At 39.7% G+C, this 22,408-nt stretch overlaps 1 protein-coding gene across 1 annotated transcript in view; it reads left to right on the top strand.

The window, feature by feature from the left end:
• LOC134212051 (serine/threonine-protein phosphatase PP2A) overlaps positions 1-20,847 on the top strand; it is a 52,991-nt gene extending 32,144 nt beyond the window's left edge. The window contains exons 2-5 of the mRNA XM_062689555.1: positions 7,147-7,356; positions 7,419-7,772; positions 7,839-8,029; positions 19,929-20,847. Coding sequence (XP_062545539.1) covers positions 7,147-7,356; positions 7,419-7,772; positions 7,839-8,029; positions 19,929-20,001 — 828 coding nt within the window. The 3' untranslated portion in view covers positions 20,002-20,847. The remainder of the gene's footprint in view (positions 1-7,146; positions 7,357-7,418; positions 7,773-7,838; positions 8,030-19,928) is intronic.
• Positions 20,848-22,408: the final 1,561 nt, after the last annotated feature.

Genomic DNA, 22,408 nt, shown 5'->3' with positions numbered 1-22,408 from the left:
GGAAGATAGCTTTCTCTACCACTTCATCTCAACGTTCGTGATTCTTGAACGTGTGTGACTGGATGCCACCTAGATGTTTGAATCACTTCAATTTGATCAGCTAAGTCTTCTAACTGCTTGTTCATAAATTCTTTACCGTTGTCCGTGCGTAGAATTTTAAACTTCATGTCAGTTTGCTTCTCTGCTATGCTTCGAAAATTTCCAAAAGCCTTGAATACATGCTCACCAGACTTCTCTGACTACGAATATGTGAAAATTGTGCGGGTTTTATCGTCCGTGGACGGCAGATAGTATCTATTTTCACCCAAATATTCTTTCTCCGCAGATATCTAAATCGACTAGTTCTAGTATTTCTGTTGCGCTTAATCTGATCTTCGGAAACGGTAAACGATTTTGTTTTTTCCCATTGCACAGATCTTCCATTTCACAACACTTGTTGCATTAGTGTCGATACATTGGAAACCGCTGATCATTCCGTTTTTAAAACAGTTAAAACTCTTGATATTGAGATGTCCCATTCTTCTATGCCGTAGATCCAGATTCTCCGTGTTAGTGCTTTGCGTAACGTCAGTTCATCCAACTTCAAAAGATCGTTGATTCTTGTGCCTGTAGCAATAAGTTTTCCTGTTTTGTTGACAAATTTCACACCATGCTCGTTGAATGTAACGGTATTTCCTAGCTTCACTATTCGGTTTACAGAAATCAAATTAACGGATAGCTCCGATATTACCTGGACTTTACGCATTTCGATGGGTTTCTCATCTGGGCAACACTCAGTATAAATCTTGATAGTTCCCTCCGCAATGATGGACATAGCATTTTTATTTGCCACGATTACTATTCCACCACACATGATTGAATCACAAAACCAATTCCGTTTTTGTAAAATGGTTCGACAATATCAGCTATTAAACCAGAGCCCTCGAATGCTGCTTCTAATCCCGACCAGGTCCCCGGGCAGTCGTAACGTCCTTAACATGGACATTAGAGTGATTCAAATTTTGACTTTTTTGCTCCCCTATGCTTAAACGATGGCATTTGCCATTTTAATAATCGTCCTAAATTTTTAGCTAATTTGGATGTAATTTGACTGAGCACAAGCAGTTTGAAGCTTGTATGAAAATTACTATGAAAACAGTAACTTTTGTGAAAAACCGTTCCCCATCATTGCCCATTAAGCTCTAAAAATATATGAATACGTTAGCAACATAGGAAATTTAACAAGGGAAAATATCGTCGTTGTTGCTAAACGATTTGATGCTGGCAACAAAAGTTATTAGGGAAATACTGAATTGTGGGAAATTCAATTGAACACGTAAAAGAATAACATCAATATCAATAATGAGCCTTTTTGTTTTCTTTATAATTTTGCTCACAAAAGTCAGATTGCTTCGCAACAACAACTGGCTTTCGGCTTAGGATCTATTCTATGATGGCGATGCGTTCAATATATTCAAATAGATTCTGGGCTGCTTCACGAAACGATCCTTTACATAAGTGACAATTCTCATAGTAATTTTCATATAACCTTCAAACGGCACGTGCACAACCAAATTACATCCAAATCAGCAAAAACAATCGTTTAAACACACGGGAGTGAAAAAGTCAAAATTTGAATCACTCTAATGCACATAGTTCACCGGGTCCAGTAACAATATAATCTTGCCTCGAGCTCTTCTGTTTTTCGATGCATCTACTTCTATTACCGCAAACGATCCATCGTGGTTCTGCACACGTGTTACCGCTTCCCATAAGTTGTAACTGCCTGTGACGCCCACACGTCTAGGCAGTGGACGTCCACACGCCCCAAACTAGCTCACCTCTCCTCAGCGCCGGCTTACCTCCTGCTCAAAGGACACACGACACAAGACGTTGCTGAAGTGGACAGAACAAGGAAGGATCATTCAGATGCATGCACCAATATCATTAAAGAAATCCATGTACATTTTAATTATTTATATATTTTTCTTATCATGTTAGGGTTAGTTTTTTTTGTTTGGTTAGTAGATTCGTTGCGGCCGATAGATGTCCCGAGAAGCATACGAAGACCAGGCTCCTAACATACCTGTGGCGATGCGACAAAGGGGGGGGGGGTAAAGGTGGGCACGCCCGCGAACTCTGGGTGCAATGCACATACGGCCTACTGCGGGACGGTACGGGTAGCGGAGCTTGCTCCCGGCTTCAGGTAGGCGTCTATCCTCATCGTATCCGAGGCTTTCGGTATTTCGCATGGGCTTCGCGTGGGGATCTGGAGTCCGGTGGGCAATGATTCTGTCCGCCACTTCCTGCCGATGATTTCCCAGATGGCTTTGACTGATTTTTCGTCCTCTACTGTGCTGGCGACGCGTTGTCTCGGTCTGCCGCAAATACCGGTCCCAGGTCTTCCCGAGGGAGTGCGACCGATGGGGCCACTGCAGGGTGTCGGGATTTTGTCCGGGCTATCTCCGGTCGCAGAAAATACTGGCGATAATAGATAATGGGGCCACCTCGTGGTATTCTTTAAGTTCTAGGCTTGTCCCATAACCTGTTGGTTTATTAACATGAGTGCCGTAGAGGAAACAACTTGTATGTACAGTGGTTTTAAACTGACGTTCAGGGTCTTAGCATATCGGAAAGAAAAATCCGTCATGACAAGTTGGGTTCCTTTACATTTTGTGGGGTAGTATCAGCGTCCCAGATATAAGCAACGATAATAACGACATTAAAACCAGAATTAAGTGGCACATCGAAAACGTTGACCTTGGAAGGCCTACCATGGGTGGAGGTTGTGAAACTTGAAACGCAAAGAAGGACCGGAAAGCTGCAAAATCTACGGCGGAACGTATGAAGGCGCCGGTGGCAAAGAAGGAAAGTGCCCGTAGAGAAAAGGGCACACCTTCCAATGGTCACGCCAGGAAGGACAGAGGCTTCTTGATGTCTTGAAGGTCATGAAGAGCGATGAGTAGCTAGCTGGCCTAGGGGAGGATAAAAATTGCATCCATATAAGGCAGAAGAGCGAGATGGTTCTCGTTCTGAAGCGAGATTCTGCGTGAAAGTTCCGCGTATAAAAAGTTGGCAAAGGAAGTACTGGCAGGGTGTCTACTCATCTGTAAAAACAAAATTCCCTGATTTTTCCAGGTTTTTTCCAGGTGTTTTACAATAATTTCCAGGCAAAAACAAACGTGGCATATATAGATTTTAGCAGCAAAATAATCAATTTAAGAAAGTAAATATTGCGAAAAATATTATTTTTAAGAATATTTTGGTGGCTGCACAAAACAATGTTGTAAATTACTTAAGAAATTCCTCTAGGAATTCCTTCGCAAGTTCACCCAGAAATTGCTTCAATTTCCAACAAATTGCTGGAATCACATAGGAAATTCCTCCAGGTATTCCTTTGAAAATTTCTCCATAGATTCCATCAGAAAATCCTCCGGATTTTAAGAATTGCTTCAGAACTTCCTCCAGGATTTAATTTGAAAATTTCTTTGCTAAAACTTTGAAAAATATCTCAAGGAATTGTTTCGAAAAGTCCTTTAGATATGCATTTGACGATTTTTTTTAAATTCCTTTAGGTGTTTGTTCGAAAATGTCTTGTGAAAATCCCTCGGAAATACCTTTATGAAACACTTCACAGATTTCTTCAGATATTCTTCTGAAATTATTTTTAGGAATTTCTTTGGAAACTTGGTTAAGAATTCTTTCGGAAATCTCTATGAATTTTATTTCAGATGTTTTTTTTTAAGAAACTTAGGAAAAATTCTTCAGGAAATGTTCCGGAAATATGTTTGACAATTTCTTCAGGAAATCCTTCAGTACTTCTTACGAAAACTCCTTCAGGAAATGTGACGTTAGGCATAAGAACGTTAGGAATAATATCTTCTTTATGTCGTTGGCTGTTTTTGAGGCATTTTATGCTTAACATCCTTTATGCCTAATGTACTTATGCCTAACGTACTCATGCCTAACGTCCTTATACCTGTTCGTGAGACCAACATCTAGTTTGTTCTAGTCAGTGACCAACATCTAGTTTGCTCTAGTATAAACAACAACCTGATGCCATCCCCATACTTTCAATTTTCTTTTTCCGGTTTCAACACGATATTTAATACGGTAAATAATCTAATCGTAATCTAAATAGGCTATTAAGCTTATTGAAGCATATTTTGGCAGAATAATTTCAATGGTTACAGCGCCACTAGCGTTCTTTCAGAACGTTCAGTCAGAAGTATCTTGAGGAAAATCTTTAGGAAACACTTGGAGGAGTTTTTCCGTATATTTTGCTTTTAAGAATTCTTTGGAAATACTTCGAGAATACCTTTAGAAACTCCTTTGAAAAATCCATTCGGAAATCCTTCGGCTATTCTTTCAAGAATTCATTTAGCAAAAATCCTTCACAAATCACCCTACACTTTTTTTAAAATCCTTTCAGGTTCCTTTTCGGGAATTTCTTAAAGAACACATATGAGAAATCGTCCGGAAATTTGTTTTGAAATTCCTCCAAGAATTCTTTTCGGTTTTTATCTTGGAAATTCCTCCAGAAATAATTTAGAAAATTACTAATCATTATTATGGACACGCTTTTACTGATTTCTTTGAATAATACCATGGAAAACTGATCCAGAAATTCCTTCGGAAGTTCCATCAGGAATTGTTTTTAAAAATCCTAACTAATTTAGTATTTTTTAATATAATAATAAAGAATTTCCAAGGGAATACTCAAAAGAATTTACAAAGCAACCCCTATAATTGATTTCCCGAATAAATTCCTGAATTTCACAAAGAATAGCTTCGGAAATTCTCCTTGAATTCTTTAGAAGATGGCAAAACGTTTTTGCGGAACAACGATGCATTAACGTTCACTACATTTTCAATAGATTTGATTGGTACACTTATTCAAATATTTTTATGGATTTTTTCATCTTTTGAGAGAATTTCACTCATGATCACGGGGTATTGAAATTTCTGGAAATCCCTGATAATTCCAGGTATTTTCCAGGTGGGGAGAAATTCCCTGATAATTCCAGGTTTTTCCAGGTAGTAGACACCCTGACTGGGGTTCATGTGAGAGCCCTATGCCCAGTAGAGTTCATGCAGTGCCCAGGTGGCCGCATTGAGAGAGAATTGTGACGTCATAATCCAGGACACCGTGATTCGGCAACGGAAAGGGAACACAGGTTGCCTCATTCGAGGTACCTCTGGCAGCAGATGCCAAGAAGTTGCTGAATAGAGCCAAGCTGAAAGCGGGTTAGTTAATTTTGCGTTCATTATGCGACCCGCTCAAACGTCATAATTTCTTGGGGGAATTCATTTTGCGTTAGTCTATGGTGCCGATGGCTCACACCTATGAAACGGCTCCCTACTCATGTAAATGATTTTCAGTCTCCATTATCATCAAACGACTACTTCATTTTTCAGTGGGACAAATCAACTCGAGTTTGGATTTGTTTTATCAAGGGTAACATGGGACAATTATGCGTAGAAGGGCAGTGCAAAAAGTTCATATTATCGAGCTATACAGCTGTATAGTGGTCTAACTGTTGCAGTGCTAATGAAACACAAAGTTGAAAAGCAGTTGAATTTCCAATAACTATAAAGGAAGTTGAAGAATAACAAGTAGTATAAATCGCGATTGGTCTTGCAAGAAAATGTGCAAAACGATCGGAAAACCGTTCTGACTTGCCAACTTCTTAAAATAGATCAATATACTCAAACCATTGCTATTGGCGCTTGCGAGGAGGGGAGAGATAATAAAACATCAATGAAAGTGTATGAACTTGAACTGAAATTTCTCGAGGAAACGCGGTGTCGAACATACAAACGTCGTCAAGATTGACAACTGTTTTAGCGGCAATTGGAATACTGTTGTAATATGTAATTATATTGATGCGCTGTAACAACCTCACGCGATTTGAGATTTGCGGCTGTTCACAGAGAAAGAGAGAGAACTAGCTATGATGTTTAATTTGGCGTTGTGTAATTTAAAAGATTTACAAGAGATCGTATTAGAAGCAATTATGCTTCTATGACTGGAAAGTACATTCGCGGTATACCATGGTATAACTGATTAAACTAATTATGTTTTTGATTGTTCAAACAGTATCACGATTATTTAATTCATGATTTTAGCATTAGACAAAACTACCAAATTTATTGAGAACAATTTTACATTCAGGGAGAAATAAACTCAAAGAGATAGGATGATGCTAGAATGGGAAGTGAAACAAGATTTTCACTCAGTTCGGAAGAGATACTTCATCATATCTAACTCAAGTCACGTGTTTGCAGCACGGCGATAGTACTCTGTGTTTGGTAAATGCACGTTTGCAGTTGAAACGTGCTGCGACGAGATCCTTTGCACTCAACCACTGTGATGAATTGTTCGAGGGCTTGTCCACAAGGGATATGGCTATTTAATTTTGGACGTATCATCGTGGTTTGTGATTTGTGAATATAAAATCCAGACTAGACCACCTAGCAGTGATGGCGCCTGGATTTTATGTGCATTATGAAATGTAATAAAAAAGCACGCATTCGTTTGCATACATTAATCTGGGGTCGCTTCGCTAAGTTTCTTCAGCTCATTAAATCAAAAACCATAATCAATTGTTTTTCGAGATTTTTTCCTCATTTTTTTCCTCATTTTTTTCCAAAGTTTGCCCTGCAGAAAAACGTTTTTCAAAAATTATGAAGGTATTAATTAATTTGGTAAATTGTCCATAGCAAACAATTGGACCGAATTTCCAACACATTTATTCGAATAAGCTTAACTTGTACCAATGTTTAGGATAACCATTAGGCCCATCAATCTTTTGCTTTCGACCGCAAATGGTCCTTAGTACAGCGGAGCGATAGAAGTCGATAAACATAATCACGTGAATTATTGCTCCGTCGTGCAGCTTTGACATGCAACTTATTTCCCCTGCTCTATGTCATATTCCATTCCCCATTCGATGATTATTTGGTTGCGTTCTTTTTCGTAATATATCATCCGGTAAATTATGTCTGCATCGGATAACACCAAAAAAGTGATGATTGAGCAATTTCCTGATAGACGCATAAAGCAAACAACTACTGTCTGTTGGTTGTCGCCCAAACTACATATTTCTGGATCTGATGCATACATTGTCAACTTTTCATCAAATTTTCTGTTTTCTATCATTACAGGCGAAAGAAATTTTGGCAAAGGAGTCAAATGTACAGGAGGTAAAATGTCCGGTGACAGTGTGTGGCGATGTGCACGGTCAGTTCCACGATCTAATGGAGCTTTTCCGGATAGGCGGACGATCGCCGGACACCAATTATCTGTTCATGGGTGATTACGTTGACCGTGGCTACTATTCAGTCGAAACAGTAACGCTCCTGGTGGCGCTAAAGGTAATGCAAATCCGTTCTGCTAGTAGTTGGTTCAATCTAACATAATGTTACTCCCATTGCAGGTTCGATACCGTGAGAGAATCACAATCCTGCGCGGTAATCACGAATCCCGCCAGATCACACAGGTGTACGGCTTCTACGACGAGTGCTTACGAAAGTATGGCAACCCGAATGTCTGGAAGTATTTCACCGACCTGTTTGACTATCTCCCGCTGACGGCCCTGGTCGACGGTCAGATCTTCTGTCTGCATGGTGGTCTCAGTCCCTCGATTGATACGTTGGACCACATCCGAGCGCTGGACAGATTGCAGGAAGTACCACACGAGGGACCCATGTGCGATCTGCTGTGGTCCGATCCCGACGACCGGGGCGGTTGGGGCATTTCGCCACGAGGTGCTGGATACACCTTCGGACAGGTTTGTTTTTAGTTCTTCAAATATCGGCGCTTCTATATTAATTGATTGCGGTTGCCTATTTTACAGGACATTTCGGAGCTTTTCAATCACTCAAACGGTCTGACGTTAGTATCTCGGGCACATCAGCTTGTTATGGAAGGTTACAACTGGTGCCACGATCGTAATGTTGTTACAATATTCTCTGCACCAAACTACTGTTATCGATGCGGTAACCAGGCAGCATTAATGGAATTAGACGATTCTTTGAAGTTTTCATTGTAAGTATTACTATTGATTATTGCTCTCTTATTTTGGATCATAAGTTTGTGCTTGGATCACAACAGCAATTTGTTAACTGGGCTTAAACGTCAGCCCAGTTAACGAATGCCGTTTTTTAAGTGGGTTGGCAACACTATTCGCAATGTATTTTTATGATCGGTGTTGTACATGAAAGAAGAAGAAGAATGTGCAATTTAGAATGCTCTCGTAATCGAGTCTTACTTCTTGTTTTTGACGTTTAATTGCCTAGGGTCTTTGTTCCGTGGATGATTATCTTTACAAAACTCAAAATTGCCTTTAATCGCAGTATTGAAATTTATATTACTGCAACAGTTCGCTAACTAGGCGCTTTTAAACTGGGCGTTCGCTGTCACTGCCGTAATCTGAAAAAGTGACGTAAACGCCATTTTCTAAGGGCTGCGGACATTGGTTATGCTAAAGTTGAAGAACCGGCCTTTGTTGCTCAACCTGCTCATTCTACCAATGATCGGCTACCACCCGATCACGTGCCTCAGCGATTGTATGTCATACCCCAGAAACCCATTGCCCAGAAAGTGATTCCCCAGAAATTAATTCCCTGAATGCACTACTCCCCAGAAAACCATTCCCCAGAATACCACAATCCCCAGAAAGACATTCCCCAAAATGCCCCTATCCCCCGAAAGATATCCCCAGAATGTCCTAATCCTCAGAATACCATACCCCAGAATGCACCATTTCCTAGCTTAAACTAAATACTTCGTAATTGCTTCATTCCGGGCAAATGCGTACTTTTAAAGAAGGAGTCATCTGCTCTTTTGCATTATCCGTGCAAATGCGTACTTTTAAAGAAGGAGTCATCTACTCTTTTGCATTATCCCGGGCAAATGCGTACTTTAAAAAATGAGTGATTTACTCTTTTACCTTTTTCGGGCAAATGCATACTTTTGAAGAAGTAGTTATCTACTCGTTTGCCTTTTTCCGGGCAAACGCATACTTTTAAAGAAGGAGTCATCTACTCTTTTGTCTTATTCCAGGAAAATACTACTTCTAAAAATGAAAATCATATATTCTTACGACCCATTGCATTTCATACTCTTTTCAACGATTATGCCAAATGGTCATTATGCCAAACGGCTTTATGCCAAACGGCATTATGCCACATGGCATTATGCCATATGGGCTTCCCCCAATATGAACAACGAGTATAATGGATTATATGTTCCTTCGTATTATATGAGAGCCCTAACAAACATATCAAATGGGCTCCATTCCGGGCAAATGCGTACTTCAATATAAGTATTTTTGCATAGAAATATAGTATCTAGTATTTTTAATTTATAGAAATGACAGCGAAAAACATAGTTTCTTAGACTGATACCTTTTTCTGGGGAACGGGTCATTCTGGGTTTTTGGTTTCTGAGGAATGGGTCATTCGGTTTTTTTTTCTGGGAATGGGTCATTCTGGGGATTTCTTTTCCGGGAAATGGTGCATTCTGGGAAATATCATTCTGGAGAATTGGTCGTTCTGGGAAATGTAATTCTGGGAAATACCATTCTGGGGAACTGATTCTGGGGATTGGTATTCTGGGCATTGACATACAACCGCCTCAGCATATCGCCCATCACTATGAAAGCTGTTCCCTAGAAAGCAGTCCATTGTTTTCGCTGTGGTCTGCGTTTATTGCGCCGGTCCGTATTTTCTTGTTGATTATTCGTTGCTTAGTTTTTTTTAAAGGCTGGCTTATAGGGACTCTGACACCAAACCTGGTGCATAGTTTTGCTTAGAGTTCCTCGCTGGCACTCGGCAGATCAGCCGCCTCCAACATGGAGGACAGACGCTCGATCAGATTAGCATCTCAGGAGAAGAGCATATCCCCATCTATCCCTGTTAGCATACGACCAAAGTTTCCGCCGGGGCTCATTACTCGATCCTCCCTAAGGTTACTCGTATCCCTGCCTTGCCCCACAAGGATGTAGGGGCAAGAGGCTGAGGACCTCTCAATGACTCTCTAAAACTCTATTTTATTCCTTCAGCCACTTGAAGTACCAATTTACGCATTGCCCAGCATTTACCGTGCCATTCCCCTCATAAGCCACTAATTTAACTGCCATCATACGCATATTTATTTATTTATTTCGTCAAGCATTGTAGACTACAAACACATTGTTTCACTTAAACACTATCTGTTTTAAACACTAGACAACTATTATGCTATACTATTCATTGTTTTCCTCACTAACGTGTTAGACATTGATATGTCGATGACCTCACAATATTTATTATATATGTTCATCATAGAGTTGAGCGGTCCATTTTTAGCATAGGATGTGCGTTGCAGATTTAGTTGAAATAAGTCACGATTTCTCAAGGTACGCGTAGGTGCATAAAAGTTCAAGCCTGACAGAAGGCTTTCTGCTTTTATCTGATGTGAGATTAAACCATTAACGAATGTTACACAACCAACTTCTCTTCTTTTCTTAAGTGTTTCGATATTAATTAGTAGGCACCGAGATTCATATGACGGAAGCGGTAGGGTTGACCAACCTAACTTTCTAAGAGCAAAAAGCAAAACTGTTTTTGTACTGATTCGATTCGATTTGAGTGGACTTCTTGATAGGGTGACCAGACAATGCTACAGTATTCTAATATTGATCTGACGTAGGACACATAGAGTGTTTTTATCGTGTAAGGGTCATTGAAATGATAACTGAAACGTTTAATGAATCCAAGCATGTTATGTGCTTTATGAATAATGACGTTATAATGTTCTACAAAGGTCAACTTGGAGTCTAATAATAACCCTAAGTCTCTCACTTTTGTGCATCGTATAATTCGTTCCTGGCCTAGCTTACAGGTAATGTTTTGTAATATCTGCTTTCTAGTAAATGAAATTATGCTACATTTTTCACGTTTATATCGAGAAGGTTTTGAGCACCAGTTATAAAAATCGTCAATTTCTTGTTGAAATACGGCTAAGTCAGCATCATCACAAATTTCCATGTACAATTTCATGTCATCGGCATAAATAAGGACCTAAAGGCGTTTTAATATGAGTGTTATATCATTAACAAAAAGAATGAACAATAATGGACCTAAGTGTGATCCTTGTGGTACACCAGAAGTAACTTTAATTGGCGAAGACAATTTATTATGGAAGCGCACTAACTGTGTTCTATCTCTAAGATATGATTCAATCCATCTAACCAAATATTCCGAAAAACCTAATCGCTGAAGCTTAAAGAGTAATAAAGAGATGTCAACTCTATCGGAAGCCTTACTGAAATCCGTGTACAAAGTTTCAACAGAGTTACCTCTATCCATTGCAGCAAGTGAAAATGTCACGAAGTCTAAGAGATTAGTGGCAGTGGATCTGCCTTTAAAGAAACCATGTTGGCGATTTGTGATCAAGTGCTTAACCTGTTCAAAGAGTTTCATGTTCACAATAGATTCAAACAATTTCGGTATACATGATATAATTGCAATGCCCCGATAATTTTGTACGTCTGAGCGTTTGCCTGATTTGAAAAAAGATAAGATTTTTTCCATAAATGTGGGAATACTCCATGAGCTAATGATTTATTAAAAAGCCAAAATAATGAAGTAGCTAATTGTTTTAGTAATAAAGGGGGAATTCCATCGGGTCCAGGACCCTTGGACGCATCTAATGCTTCTAATGCTGTTACAATTTCATGTACAGTAATACCGGATATTGAAATATCATTTGTCTGATCAGGTAAATAATGAAAATAATCACGATCATAAACAGCACCAAGAGGTTTGTAAGTGCTTTGGAAAAATTCATGAAATAATTGCAAATTTCCTGGCTATCATGGCTAACCAATTCTTTAAATTTCATGCATGATGGAAAAGTATCCGATTTCTTTTCTCTTTGACAAAGTTAAAGAAGGTTTTAGGATCCTTTTTATATTATTTTCTAAAATCCTATTATAATTTTCGTATGCTTCTGATATTTGATCGTCAAGCTCCCTGCATATTTCAATATATTGTTTCAGATTATCAGAAGTTCGATTTTTCCTATATGTTTTATGCATTTTTGTTTACGATTTCTTAGATTTCTTATCTCACGAGTGAACCAGACCGGATTCTTAGAATTGTTGACAACTTTTTCGCGTTTCTTAGGTACTAGCTCATCTACTAACGCGAACAGTGTTTGATTAAAAAATGTAGACTGCTGTTTATATCTAAGTTACTATTGAGTATTGTTTGCCACTCAACTGCGTCAAATTCATTTCTCATTTTATCAAAGTCACAATTGTTGAAGTCATTCACCATTTCAAATGCACATTTATTCGGGCGAGTGCTGGCAGAATTTATTATTAATGAGTATGTCCCATGTTTGCTGGGAATTCCTATATACATGGGACAGTTATGCGTATAACGGCAGTTAAGCTATGCCAAATAACTTTTGTTCAAGCATTTTTTCAAGCATTCCTTCCAATTGAAATCTCGCTTAACTTTTCAAAAGGACCTAAGTAACATTTTTTTCATGAATTAATTTGAATAGCGCAATCAATAGCTTTCATGTTGTTATGTTGATTGCGCTATTCAAATTAATTCATGAAACAAATGTTACTTAGGTCCTTTTGAAAAGTTAAGCGAGAAATCTTCGAAAAAAGTCGTGGGAAAAAGAGGGTTAACCATGAACTTACATGTTCAGAACTTACATGTTCTTGAATCACTTACGCAGTCCGGCCTCTGTGAAGCCCCGGATGTTCAGAGTCGCATAAGTTCCCCTGACACAACAAGTGACTCCTCTAGCTTGACTCTCTTGATATCGGATAGCACCGAAATAGTTCCCTCGAAGCCCCAGCCGTTTATCATTGGATTAGTGCCCGTGACGCAGGAAATGTATGTCGTGTGCGCCGGATTAGTTCGAATATTTAAACAATATGGAAGGACGAAGAACTATCTAAAGGCTGATTGAATGGCCTCAGAATTCTGTCGCGTATTTTGTTCAACAGAATGAGACCACTTAGGGGCTCTGTACATATTACGTAAGCACTTAATGAGGGAGGAGGTCTGCCGTTTTCTTACTCGCCATACAAGATAAATCATTTATTTAATAGAAATCTTGCGGAGAGAGGGGTTGTGTGTGGTTCGAAAAACCCAGAAGATATGCTTACGTAATTAGTGTACGACCCCTTGGGGAGGCCTTCGTCGGTGAATATCAGGCAGGTTTTCGTGAGAGCTGGTAAACGGCGGATCAGATGTTTAGACCCGTGCAACTTGTAGACATTATCTATTCTTTGATTTCAAAGCAGCGTACGAGTCTGTGAAAAGAAATGAGTTGTGGCAGATAATGTCTGAACATTGTTTTCGGCAAAACTAATTTGGCCAATACATGCAACGGTTGATGGCTCGAATTCAAGTATTCGGATTGCAGACGAAGTGTCAACCTCGTTTGTAAACTTAGACGAATTGAAGCCGGGTGATGCATTTTCGAATTAATAGTTAAACCTTGCACTCGAGGGCGCGCAGAGGAACGGCGATTTCATCGCACGGTCGCATATGCTCGTAGACTTTGCGGACAATATCGACCTCATTGGCATCGATCGCAGGGCAGTAGTGGAGACTTTTGTCTAGGGCACTAGGGAAAGACGGCAAGGAAAGGCTTAACCTCAGCTCGGGGCTACCCCAAATGGCATAATACTATTTGGCATAAGTCTGTTTGGCATAACGAGTTGAATAGCTAGGAGCCATTTGGCATAAAGACCATTTGGCATAACGACCGTTTGGCTCAATAAAGAAAAATAATCATAATGATTTTAGGGCCTTTTATTATTGGTATTACTACTATATTGTCTTATTCTGGGAATATCTGTGTTTTATGGGGTGATTTACTTTTTCGCCTAATTCCGGGTAAATTTTAATTTAAATAAAGAAATAATGTGCTAATTTGCATTTTTCCGGGCAAATGCGTACTTTTGAAGAAAGAGTCATCTACTCCTTTGTCTTATTCTGGGAAAATGCATTATTTTAAAGAGTTATCTACTCTTTTGCCTTATTCCGGGCAAATGTCTACTTTTAAAGGAGTCATCTACTCTTTTAACTTTTCCGGCAAAATGCATACTTTCATAGAAGGCGTCATCTACTCTTCTGTCTTTTTTTTCTTCCTAAGCAATGGAGGGGGAATCTGCTCAACAGACATCCTGGGTTGTCCAGGAAGTGCGGGGTTAGAGAGCACCTCCAACAGCAAACGAGGGAGGCAGGACTACATCCCCGACCCGCTAAACCGTTTCCATCGCCGCCAAGCCCCTTCGGTACAACCAGAAAGCTTCAAAGGTAGGGGGGGCAGTGCACAACGCACCCTCGAGGTTAGCTGCGTGTCCTTGCAGCATCGAACATCGTGACTCGCTAGAAGAACACCATGGTATCGTGCCAGCGCATTGCCGGCTTTCCAGGTGGCCTTACTACGCCCTACGTCCTCGGAAGGTGGGAAGGGTCGACTTCGCGCCTGCTTCCCTTTGCACGACTGGTATCAAGAATGATGATGCCGCGTGCACCCCAAATTGACCTCTCTGCGATAGGGTCTATTCGCCAACACACAGAGGGATTTTCCGACGCGGTTCCTACGTCTGCCCCAGCCTTGACGAGGACCCCTTTCCATCCTCGGGCTCGGAACCCGCCCGGTTGAAGCGACGATACCATGTTGTTCTTCACGCGGCCACTTGTTCGATAAAAGGATCGATATGACCCATGGAGCCGATTCCGAACCCTTGGACCACCTCTTATTTGCGCCTGAACTAGCCATCCTTGAGTCCACGCGCCACCTTCTGTGTAGCTCCGAGACGATTTGGGCGATAGCCGATAAAATGGCGTTCCAGCCAACTTCATCTTTACACATCCTCCGAACTAGGTTGTCCGGGGTAGTGTCCAGACCACATGTGGCAAGCATGTGGTCACGCATTGCGCGAAAACGTGAGCACACGAACAACACGTGTTCCCCCGTTTCCTCTAAACCTGCGCACACCGGACACTCGGGCGAGGCCGAGCAAGCCAGCAGCGTTTTTTTTTCTGTTCGGGTGTGCCACTGCGACCTGTTATTAGATCTATTGTAGCGTTACCCGTATCCTTAGTGTTAAAGTGCATGTCGAATTACTTCTTTACTATTGATAAGCAATGCAAGAGCACCATGACAAGGTCCCGCTATTTAGACCCTTCACAGAGAGCAATCCCATTGAAGGCGAGCCCCTTATCAAAAGGAAATCAATCCTTTCTTGAGAAAACAGAACAGTGATATTGCTTTTGGCTATGCATCGGAGCCCTACCCACACCCTTGTCTTGCTTCTAGAATATCACCAGTAAAACAATGAAACCCGGGATTTAGCTCTGTCTACAAGACCATTTCAAGCAAGAGAATTTGTTCAGTAATAAGAGCTTCCGTGTGTTCCTCTCACTACCATTGTTCACCAGTTCAAGGAGAGTTAGTACGTATTTAAACCCCTAACTCGATTTTTCCAGTAGTCAGTTGTTTTCGCTGCATACAGTCTAGCCTCAAACAAGAGGAATTCGAGTCTTTCAACTTTCTACAAGGTAACTTTAATTATGTTTTATTTCTGAGACTGCTGGGACTAAATACGACGAATCCTTAATTACCACAATTTATTGCCCTAGCTAGAAAAATGGATTAAGCTAGGGCTCTGTTTGGTAGATCTTACACCGCAACACACACTACGTCAAAATGATCTACCGTGTTACGGCTGCGTTACCTGCACTGTGATTTTGCAGCACGCTTAAACGCCGGGCACTTCGAACCCCCCATGGGGTGCTTGCTGTTCACAGCTTTGCTGGAACAAATCAAACAATTGGGAGGGTTCGTGCAGCATTGTGCCTTATGTTCCTCCAATCCGCAGCGTCGGCAGAGCTTGCTTCTGTCAGGGCCTTTGCAGTCCCATTGCTTGTGCCCCGGTTCCAGGCACTTGAAGCAAACTTCGGGTTGCTCGTATATGCCCACAGGGCACACTGACCATCCCACCTTGACGCTCCCTAACTTGACTACCTTGGAGGCGTCCGCTGCAGATAGCCGAACCAATGCTACCTGCGTCCCTGCCAGACCTTTCCGTAGCCAAACGGCTGCGGTGGGCGTCTCCACTTCACACTGTCTTTTGTCTTCTTCTTCTTCTTCTTCTTGGCATTACATCGCCTCGCAGCTTAGTGTTCTCATTAAGCACTTCCACAGTTATTAACCGCGAGGTTTCTAAGCCAGGTTACCATTTTTGCATTCGTATATCATGAGGCTAGCACGATGATACTTTTATGCCCAGGGAAGTCGAGACAATTTCCCATCTGAAAATTGCCTAGACCGGCACCGGGAATCGAACCCAGCCACCCTCAGCATGGTCTTGCTTTATAGCCGCGCGTCTTACCACACGGCTAAGGAGGGCCCCTGTCTTTTGTCTCATTCCGGGCAAATGCGTACTTTTAAAGAAAGAATCATCTACTCTTTTGCATTACCCCAGACAAATGCGTGCTTTTAAAAAATCGAAAACGATATTTTCTCTATATGAAGTTGTAATTCTATCAGTGGCCCTTTACGAACATAAAACGTTGGCGTTAGATAAGACGCATCGGAAAACTTTCGGGGTTTTCGAGCGAAAAGTGCTGCGTACAATACTTGGGGGAAAACTAACAAATGGTTGCACAAAGAAGAAAATATTGTGAATCGTATAAAATACGGTAGACTTCAGTGGAAATGGTCACTTAGTCGGAATTCCAGAAAAAAGAATAGTTTAAACCATTGGCGTAAATAAGGAGGTCTGTCTTGGTAAGAGTAGTCACCATGCTACTTCCCCAGCCGTTCCTGGGTGGACGTTAGGCAAAACAACAGCGATTTCAACAATGCTGTTCTTACGACTGGCCCTCAGCTAAAATTTCAATTTCTGTTCGCTTCATACTGGTCGCTCGCTAGCAACAACAGCTAGCAACAAATGATGGAATGTTGCATTATTTTGGAATGTTTGCATTTTCATTGGAGATAAGATGAAATTCTGAGCGGGACATGGATTATAAGATGAAGTAGGTTTTAGAAAATAGAAATTAGTACATTTTGTAACATAATATTTTATTTGTCCAAACTGTGATTTGATTTCAAACTTTGAAGTGTTTGGAGTAGAGATGTCAGATATTTAATCAGATGACTGTTTGTCTATTTTTCACAAAACCAAACCAGTACCGCGTACATATTCGGCTTGTAAGGATATGTTGGATTGTTTTCTGTTCGATACCAAGGGTAGCTGACCTGGTGGACCAATTGATCTGAACTCCAGAACAATTTGGAGAACCTAGAACATCTGCATCAAACTATTTCAAACTGGATATAACACGCAAGGGCTGTTCTATGGACTTGCTGGGTTGCTTTCCTTATGAAGTAATTTTGAATCTGTACATTTTACTACTCACATTGAAGCTGGTGAATTGAAATTTTCTACATTGTGTATGACAGCATTCGTACTCCAGCCAATCTGTAAAAAATGAGCATACCTAGAAACATAACAAACTAGCAGCAAACTACAGGAAACTAGAAGAAATTTTTGCCTGAACACACTCGTGGAACATACAGATATCATAATAACTTATATCATCGTATTAACTTATTTAAAATACTCTTTGAACATGCAATCATTGAAAATAACTTCAACGTCGTAAGAGCGACGAACCCCCTCCTACTTTCCAAAGTAAAGTTTGAAATCGAAATTGGCTGTCATAGTGTTAATTATTTGAAACCTCCAGTTGATCTCATTTTGTATGGATTAACGGCTAACACAGCAGAAATGAGATCATATTTTTACACTGTCAGGGTGGCCACCGAACCGGGAAAAACGGGAAAAGCGGGAAAAAGACGGGAAATTGATGTCACCGGGAAAAAAAGCGGGAAAACCCGGGAATTCAGCACATGTACCGGGAAAAATAATTTTTCGTCAAATTACATTTAAAATTCTTTTATTTTTCTCAATAATGTTGATAAAAGGGAAAAAATACTCTTCAATGTTTATTACTCAGTCACATTCTGACTGAATTATTTGATTTTAGTACATGCTGTATGGTACCTAATTAATAGTAGATTTTTTTTTTCAAATCCAGTTTGTGTTGTCACTAGATCATTTTGATATCAATTTCTAGTGACATATATCATAGATATTTGCCACGAGGCATTTTTTTAAATCTTTATTATTGTGATTTTTTATGTTTTATAAGTTCATTACGTAGTTACGAGGCAAGCTTAGAAGCGAATATCGAAATTTTCATTCTTTCATCTTTAAGTTATTGTTTTAATCTCCAAGCTCGTCTTTGGACGAAGATACTTCTATTATCGAACTCGAAACAAAAAATGAATATGGTGAATAATATATATTTTGATACATGATCAAGGGTTGTTTAGAACTTTGTTTGGGTTGTACATTGCTTTACTTACTGCATTGCAAAGTTCTCTAAGTTAAGCACATTGATTTAATTCGATTTCGAGAATAGTGTCTTTTCTCACATAATCTTGCGATTATTTCTTCATCAGATATATCAGTTACTTAGGAAGGTCTCTGAAGAGCTGATCATTAAAAACATTTCGGCTGCACTATAAGATACTATTTTTTTCTGCTTTCTGTGAACAGAAGGAAGATCCACACTAGACTGGTATGCTATGTCAATTGGCTCTGTTAGAAGTTTACGAAAGTTTCACAACCAACAAAAAAATACGACAGTTTTGCAACTAAGAAAAGATTCAAACCATTGTAATTAGGTGCTAATGTGGTATTACCATATTGATTAAATTCCCATTACATGGTCACAAGGCGCACAATTTCAGTGTGTCTGTTGATTAAAGCATTTTGCATAACACGTTGTTGGTAATTTAATGTATTTTTTTCAAAAGTGCATTACAAGTTATCAGTTGCTATTAGGCCGTTACAAATATTTAATTAACATTATGTCCTATTAGTTGGAAGGTCAAGGGGGGGTAATCAATATTAAAATGAAAAATCAAAAACTTCTCCGATTTGTTAAAGAATGTTTTGAAAATTCTCAAAATTATCCGAATTTTATTTTGTTGCCCCCTCAAAATATTATTTTTGGGCAAAAAATAATTAGCATTAGCATTAGCATTAGCATTGTTACGGTGTAATTCGTAGATTAGACACTAGTGATACTCATGTTTTACTTTTGAGATCCTTATCTAGAATGCTATCAGAAATCAAGAAGGGGAGTGGTCATTGATTCCAGTCTCAAACAAAAATAACAAAAGCATGAGGATTACTACTCCTGGCCACGCCCATCTTCACCGTAACTAGGGAGAGGAAGGAATTGTTGATTTAGTACTTACTTAACGAGAGGCCACCGACTTAGCGACACCCTCATAAGTACCACGGAGTTGGATAATGAGGAAGGTAATCGTTGGGTCAGGATTTGCCTGTAGCTGGCAATGTAACCGTGGTAGATCGTACCCCGTAACACACCTCGTAAAGGTGTCTACCCAGCATTACGGGTGATAAAAGATAAAACACATAGGGTACGGTCCAAAAACTCTTACGCTTTTTTTTTTCAAGTTAAATAAAAACCGGGAAAATTTGACAAAATTTATCGGGAAAAGCGGGAAAAAACGGGAATTTGAAAATCGAATTTCAGTGGCCACCCTGCACTGTGGAATCAAACTGAAATTTTTTTTTGCTGTCAATGAAATCAAGGTTGCTTCTGATCTTCGTAAATAACTCACTTCAGGTAATCGACAGCATAATTTGATGTGAAGCTGCTATCATTATGATAACTGAGGAATGCATATTGAAAACATGTCGCGAATACTAATTAGCCGTCGACCAGTGTATATCAATCAATTATCAAGAGATTTGGTTAGAATAAAAATTTTACACAATATTTAAAAACTATTTTCTGTTATTTCCTCTTTTCAGCCTACAGTTTGATCCAGCTCCACGTCGCGGTGAGCCTCACGTGACCAGAAGAACACCGGACTATTTCCTTTAAGAATATCATTATAACGAATATTGTAATACACACTACAAATTAAACAAAAAAATAATATACCTAATAATAAAAATATAAATAATAATTATAAGCATATATTATTATTTAATACAAAAAAAAGGATAAAAGTCGTAAAAAGTTGGTTAGGTAACTTGCAAGAAAAAAGTAAAAGAGACGCGTAAACCGTATTACACGAATGAACTTACTTAAGATCATGAAACAGAGTGGAAAGAGAAACATTGCAAGTTTAAACAATTTGATGAACAGACAAAAACTAAGCCTGAAAGAAATTTCACCTCACATTTGCTACTTACAAGCTATAATTCGGAGCCAACACACAGAAAAAAATCGGAGCCAACACACAGAAACATTCATTCTCATGGAGAATATTAGATAAACAATTTGCTAGGAGAAACTGCGAAGAAAGGGGAAAATAAGAGCATATACTCATTCACGAAACGTCAATCCACACATTACATGAAACAAAGAGAAAACTGAAGCTTAGGTACGTTCACCCCCTTCTCCCCCGATTCCTGATTAGAAGATCATTCTGTCTTTTTGCCATAATAATGATATATAGCTAGAAATTCGCGTTAGTAGAGGCCCATATCGACAGCGTACATCCATTTCCCCGTTCCTAGTTTTCGTACCTAACACCACCCAACACCTGCACTGTTAGTCCGTTCAATTACCGTGAAGCATAAAGCATGTAACTCCACAGCGGAGATGAGAGAGATACAGGACGACGAGGATATAGGCATCTTTTTTTCATTCGGAACAAACGCTTTATGTCACTATTATTGTTCAATGCAGATGCGAGATAATAAAGTGTATAAAAATTTGGAACTGCCGATCGTTTTTTTTATATTTCGACAGCACAAATGTCCGTCACCTGACCTAATAAAACAACAATAATTTTCAGATTTCATTTGAGTTTAATCGAATGATGTTTTTACCTATACTATTTTTAGACAGACATGTGAAGTGAGAACATTTCAGTTCTCCTAGGAGCTGTCCATATACCACGTGGACAATTTTGAGGGGAGGGGAGTATTTCGACCGTCCACGGTTCAAACAAGTTCTTGAAAATGTATATGAAGAATTGTCAACGCTGGGGGAAGGGGGTATCTGGAACTGACCAAAACCTGTCCACGTGGTCTATGGACAGGCCAGGTATGTATGTAAATTAGACTGGTCCAGGATAGAAAACATTGTCGAATATTCTACGGGTTAGGGTAGGATGGGGCAAGATGGGTAACCTAAGGCGAACCCTCAATGCCTCAAAATAGAAACATTTTAATTTAGCTTTTCAACGTGGATCTATAAAAATAGCTCATAATCTGTAAGCAGCACGCGGTAGAATCGGACCTGGGGACCCTAAACGTTCGGGGAAACTGGAGGAACATCGCCCAAGACCGACGATTATGGAGCTCTACAATACGCCAGACTAAGGGGTATCGACGCTGTAGCCAACTAGGTATCCAGGTAGGTACATTTGGTGCGGGTGTGAATCTTTGTTGATCACTTGTCATAATTTGAATTTGAATCTGAAATTTTCCATCGACTTGAAGTCGAGTCAAGTACGAGACTCTGAAGACGCCTTTACTGTTGAGGTCGAAATACGTATCTGTCAAAGGTACAATAAAGTAGTGGAATTTAATGGAATACAGTGAACTCTCCCTTACTCGATATTGAAGGGACCATCGAGTTAGGGAGGTATCGAGATACGGAATATTTTATATTTGGCCAAATGCCATTTAGCCGAATAGTTTAAATTTGTTTCCTTATAAAGTGAATTGAGAAGTGAGATGTTCAGAGTGAATAGTGAACAGTGAGAACTGGGAAGTGAGAAGTGAGTACTGAGAAACGGAAGTGAGTATTGAGTAGAGCGATCTGTGCAGTAACATGTGAGTAGTGGGAAGTGAGTCATGAGAAGTGAGGAGTGAGAAGTGAGATGTGATAGTTGCAAAGTGAGGATAGTGTGATATGAGTAGTTAGATAAACAGAAGCAAGGGGTGAGCAATGAGAGATGATAATTAGGTAGTGAGAAGTGAGATGTTGATTAGTGAAAAGTGAATGGAGGGACATAAGACGCTTCTCATTTTTCACTTCTTCTAATTTCTTCAAATATCTCACTGCTCACTATAAACTTTTCACTTCTCACTATTCATTTCTCACTTCACACATCTCACTTCTCGCTTCGTAATTCTAATTATTCCCTTTTCACTTCACTTATCTCGAATTTTTCACTGTTCATTTTAAACTTCTCACTTTTCACTTCACACATCTCACTTCTCACTCCATACTTCTCATTTTTCATTTTTCACTTCTCACTTATACCTTCTTATATCTCACTTCTGACTTATCGTTTCTCACTTATTACTCTTACTTCTACCATAAAATTTTC

The sequence above is a fragment of the Armigeres subalbatus genome, chromosome 2 (assembly GCF_024139115.2).
Source record: "Armigeres subalbatus isolate Guangzhou_Male chromosome 2, GZ_Asu_2, whole genome shotgun sequence".
In the NCBI taxonomy this organism is placed as follows: Eukaryota; Metazoa; Arthropoda; class Insecta; order Diptera; family Culicidae; genus Armigeres; species Armigeres subalbatus.
This window is presented reverse-complemented; position numbering and strand designations above follow the sequence as displayed.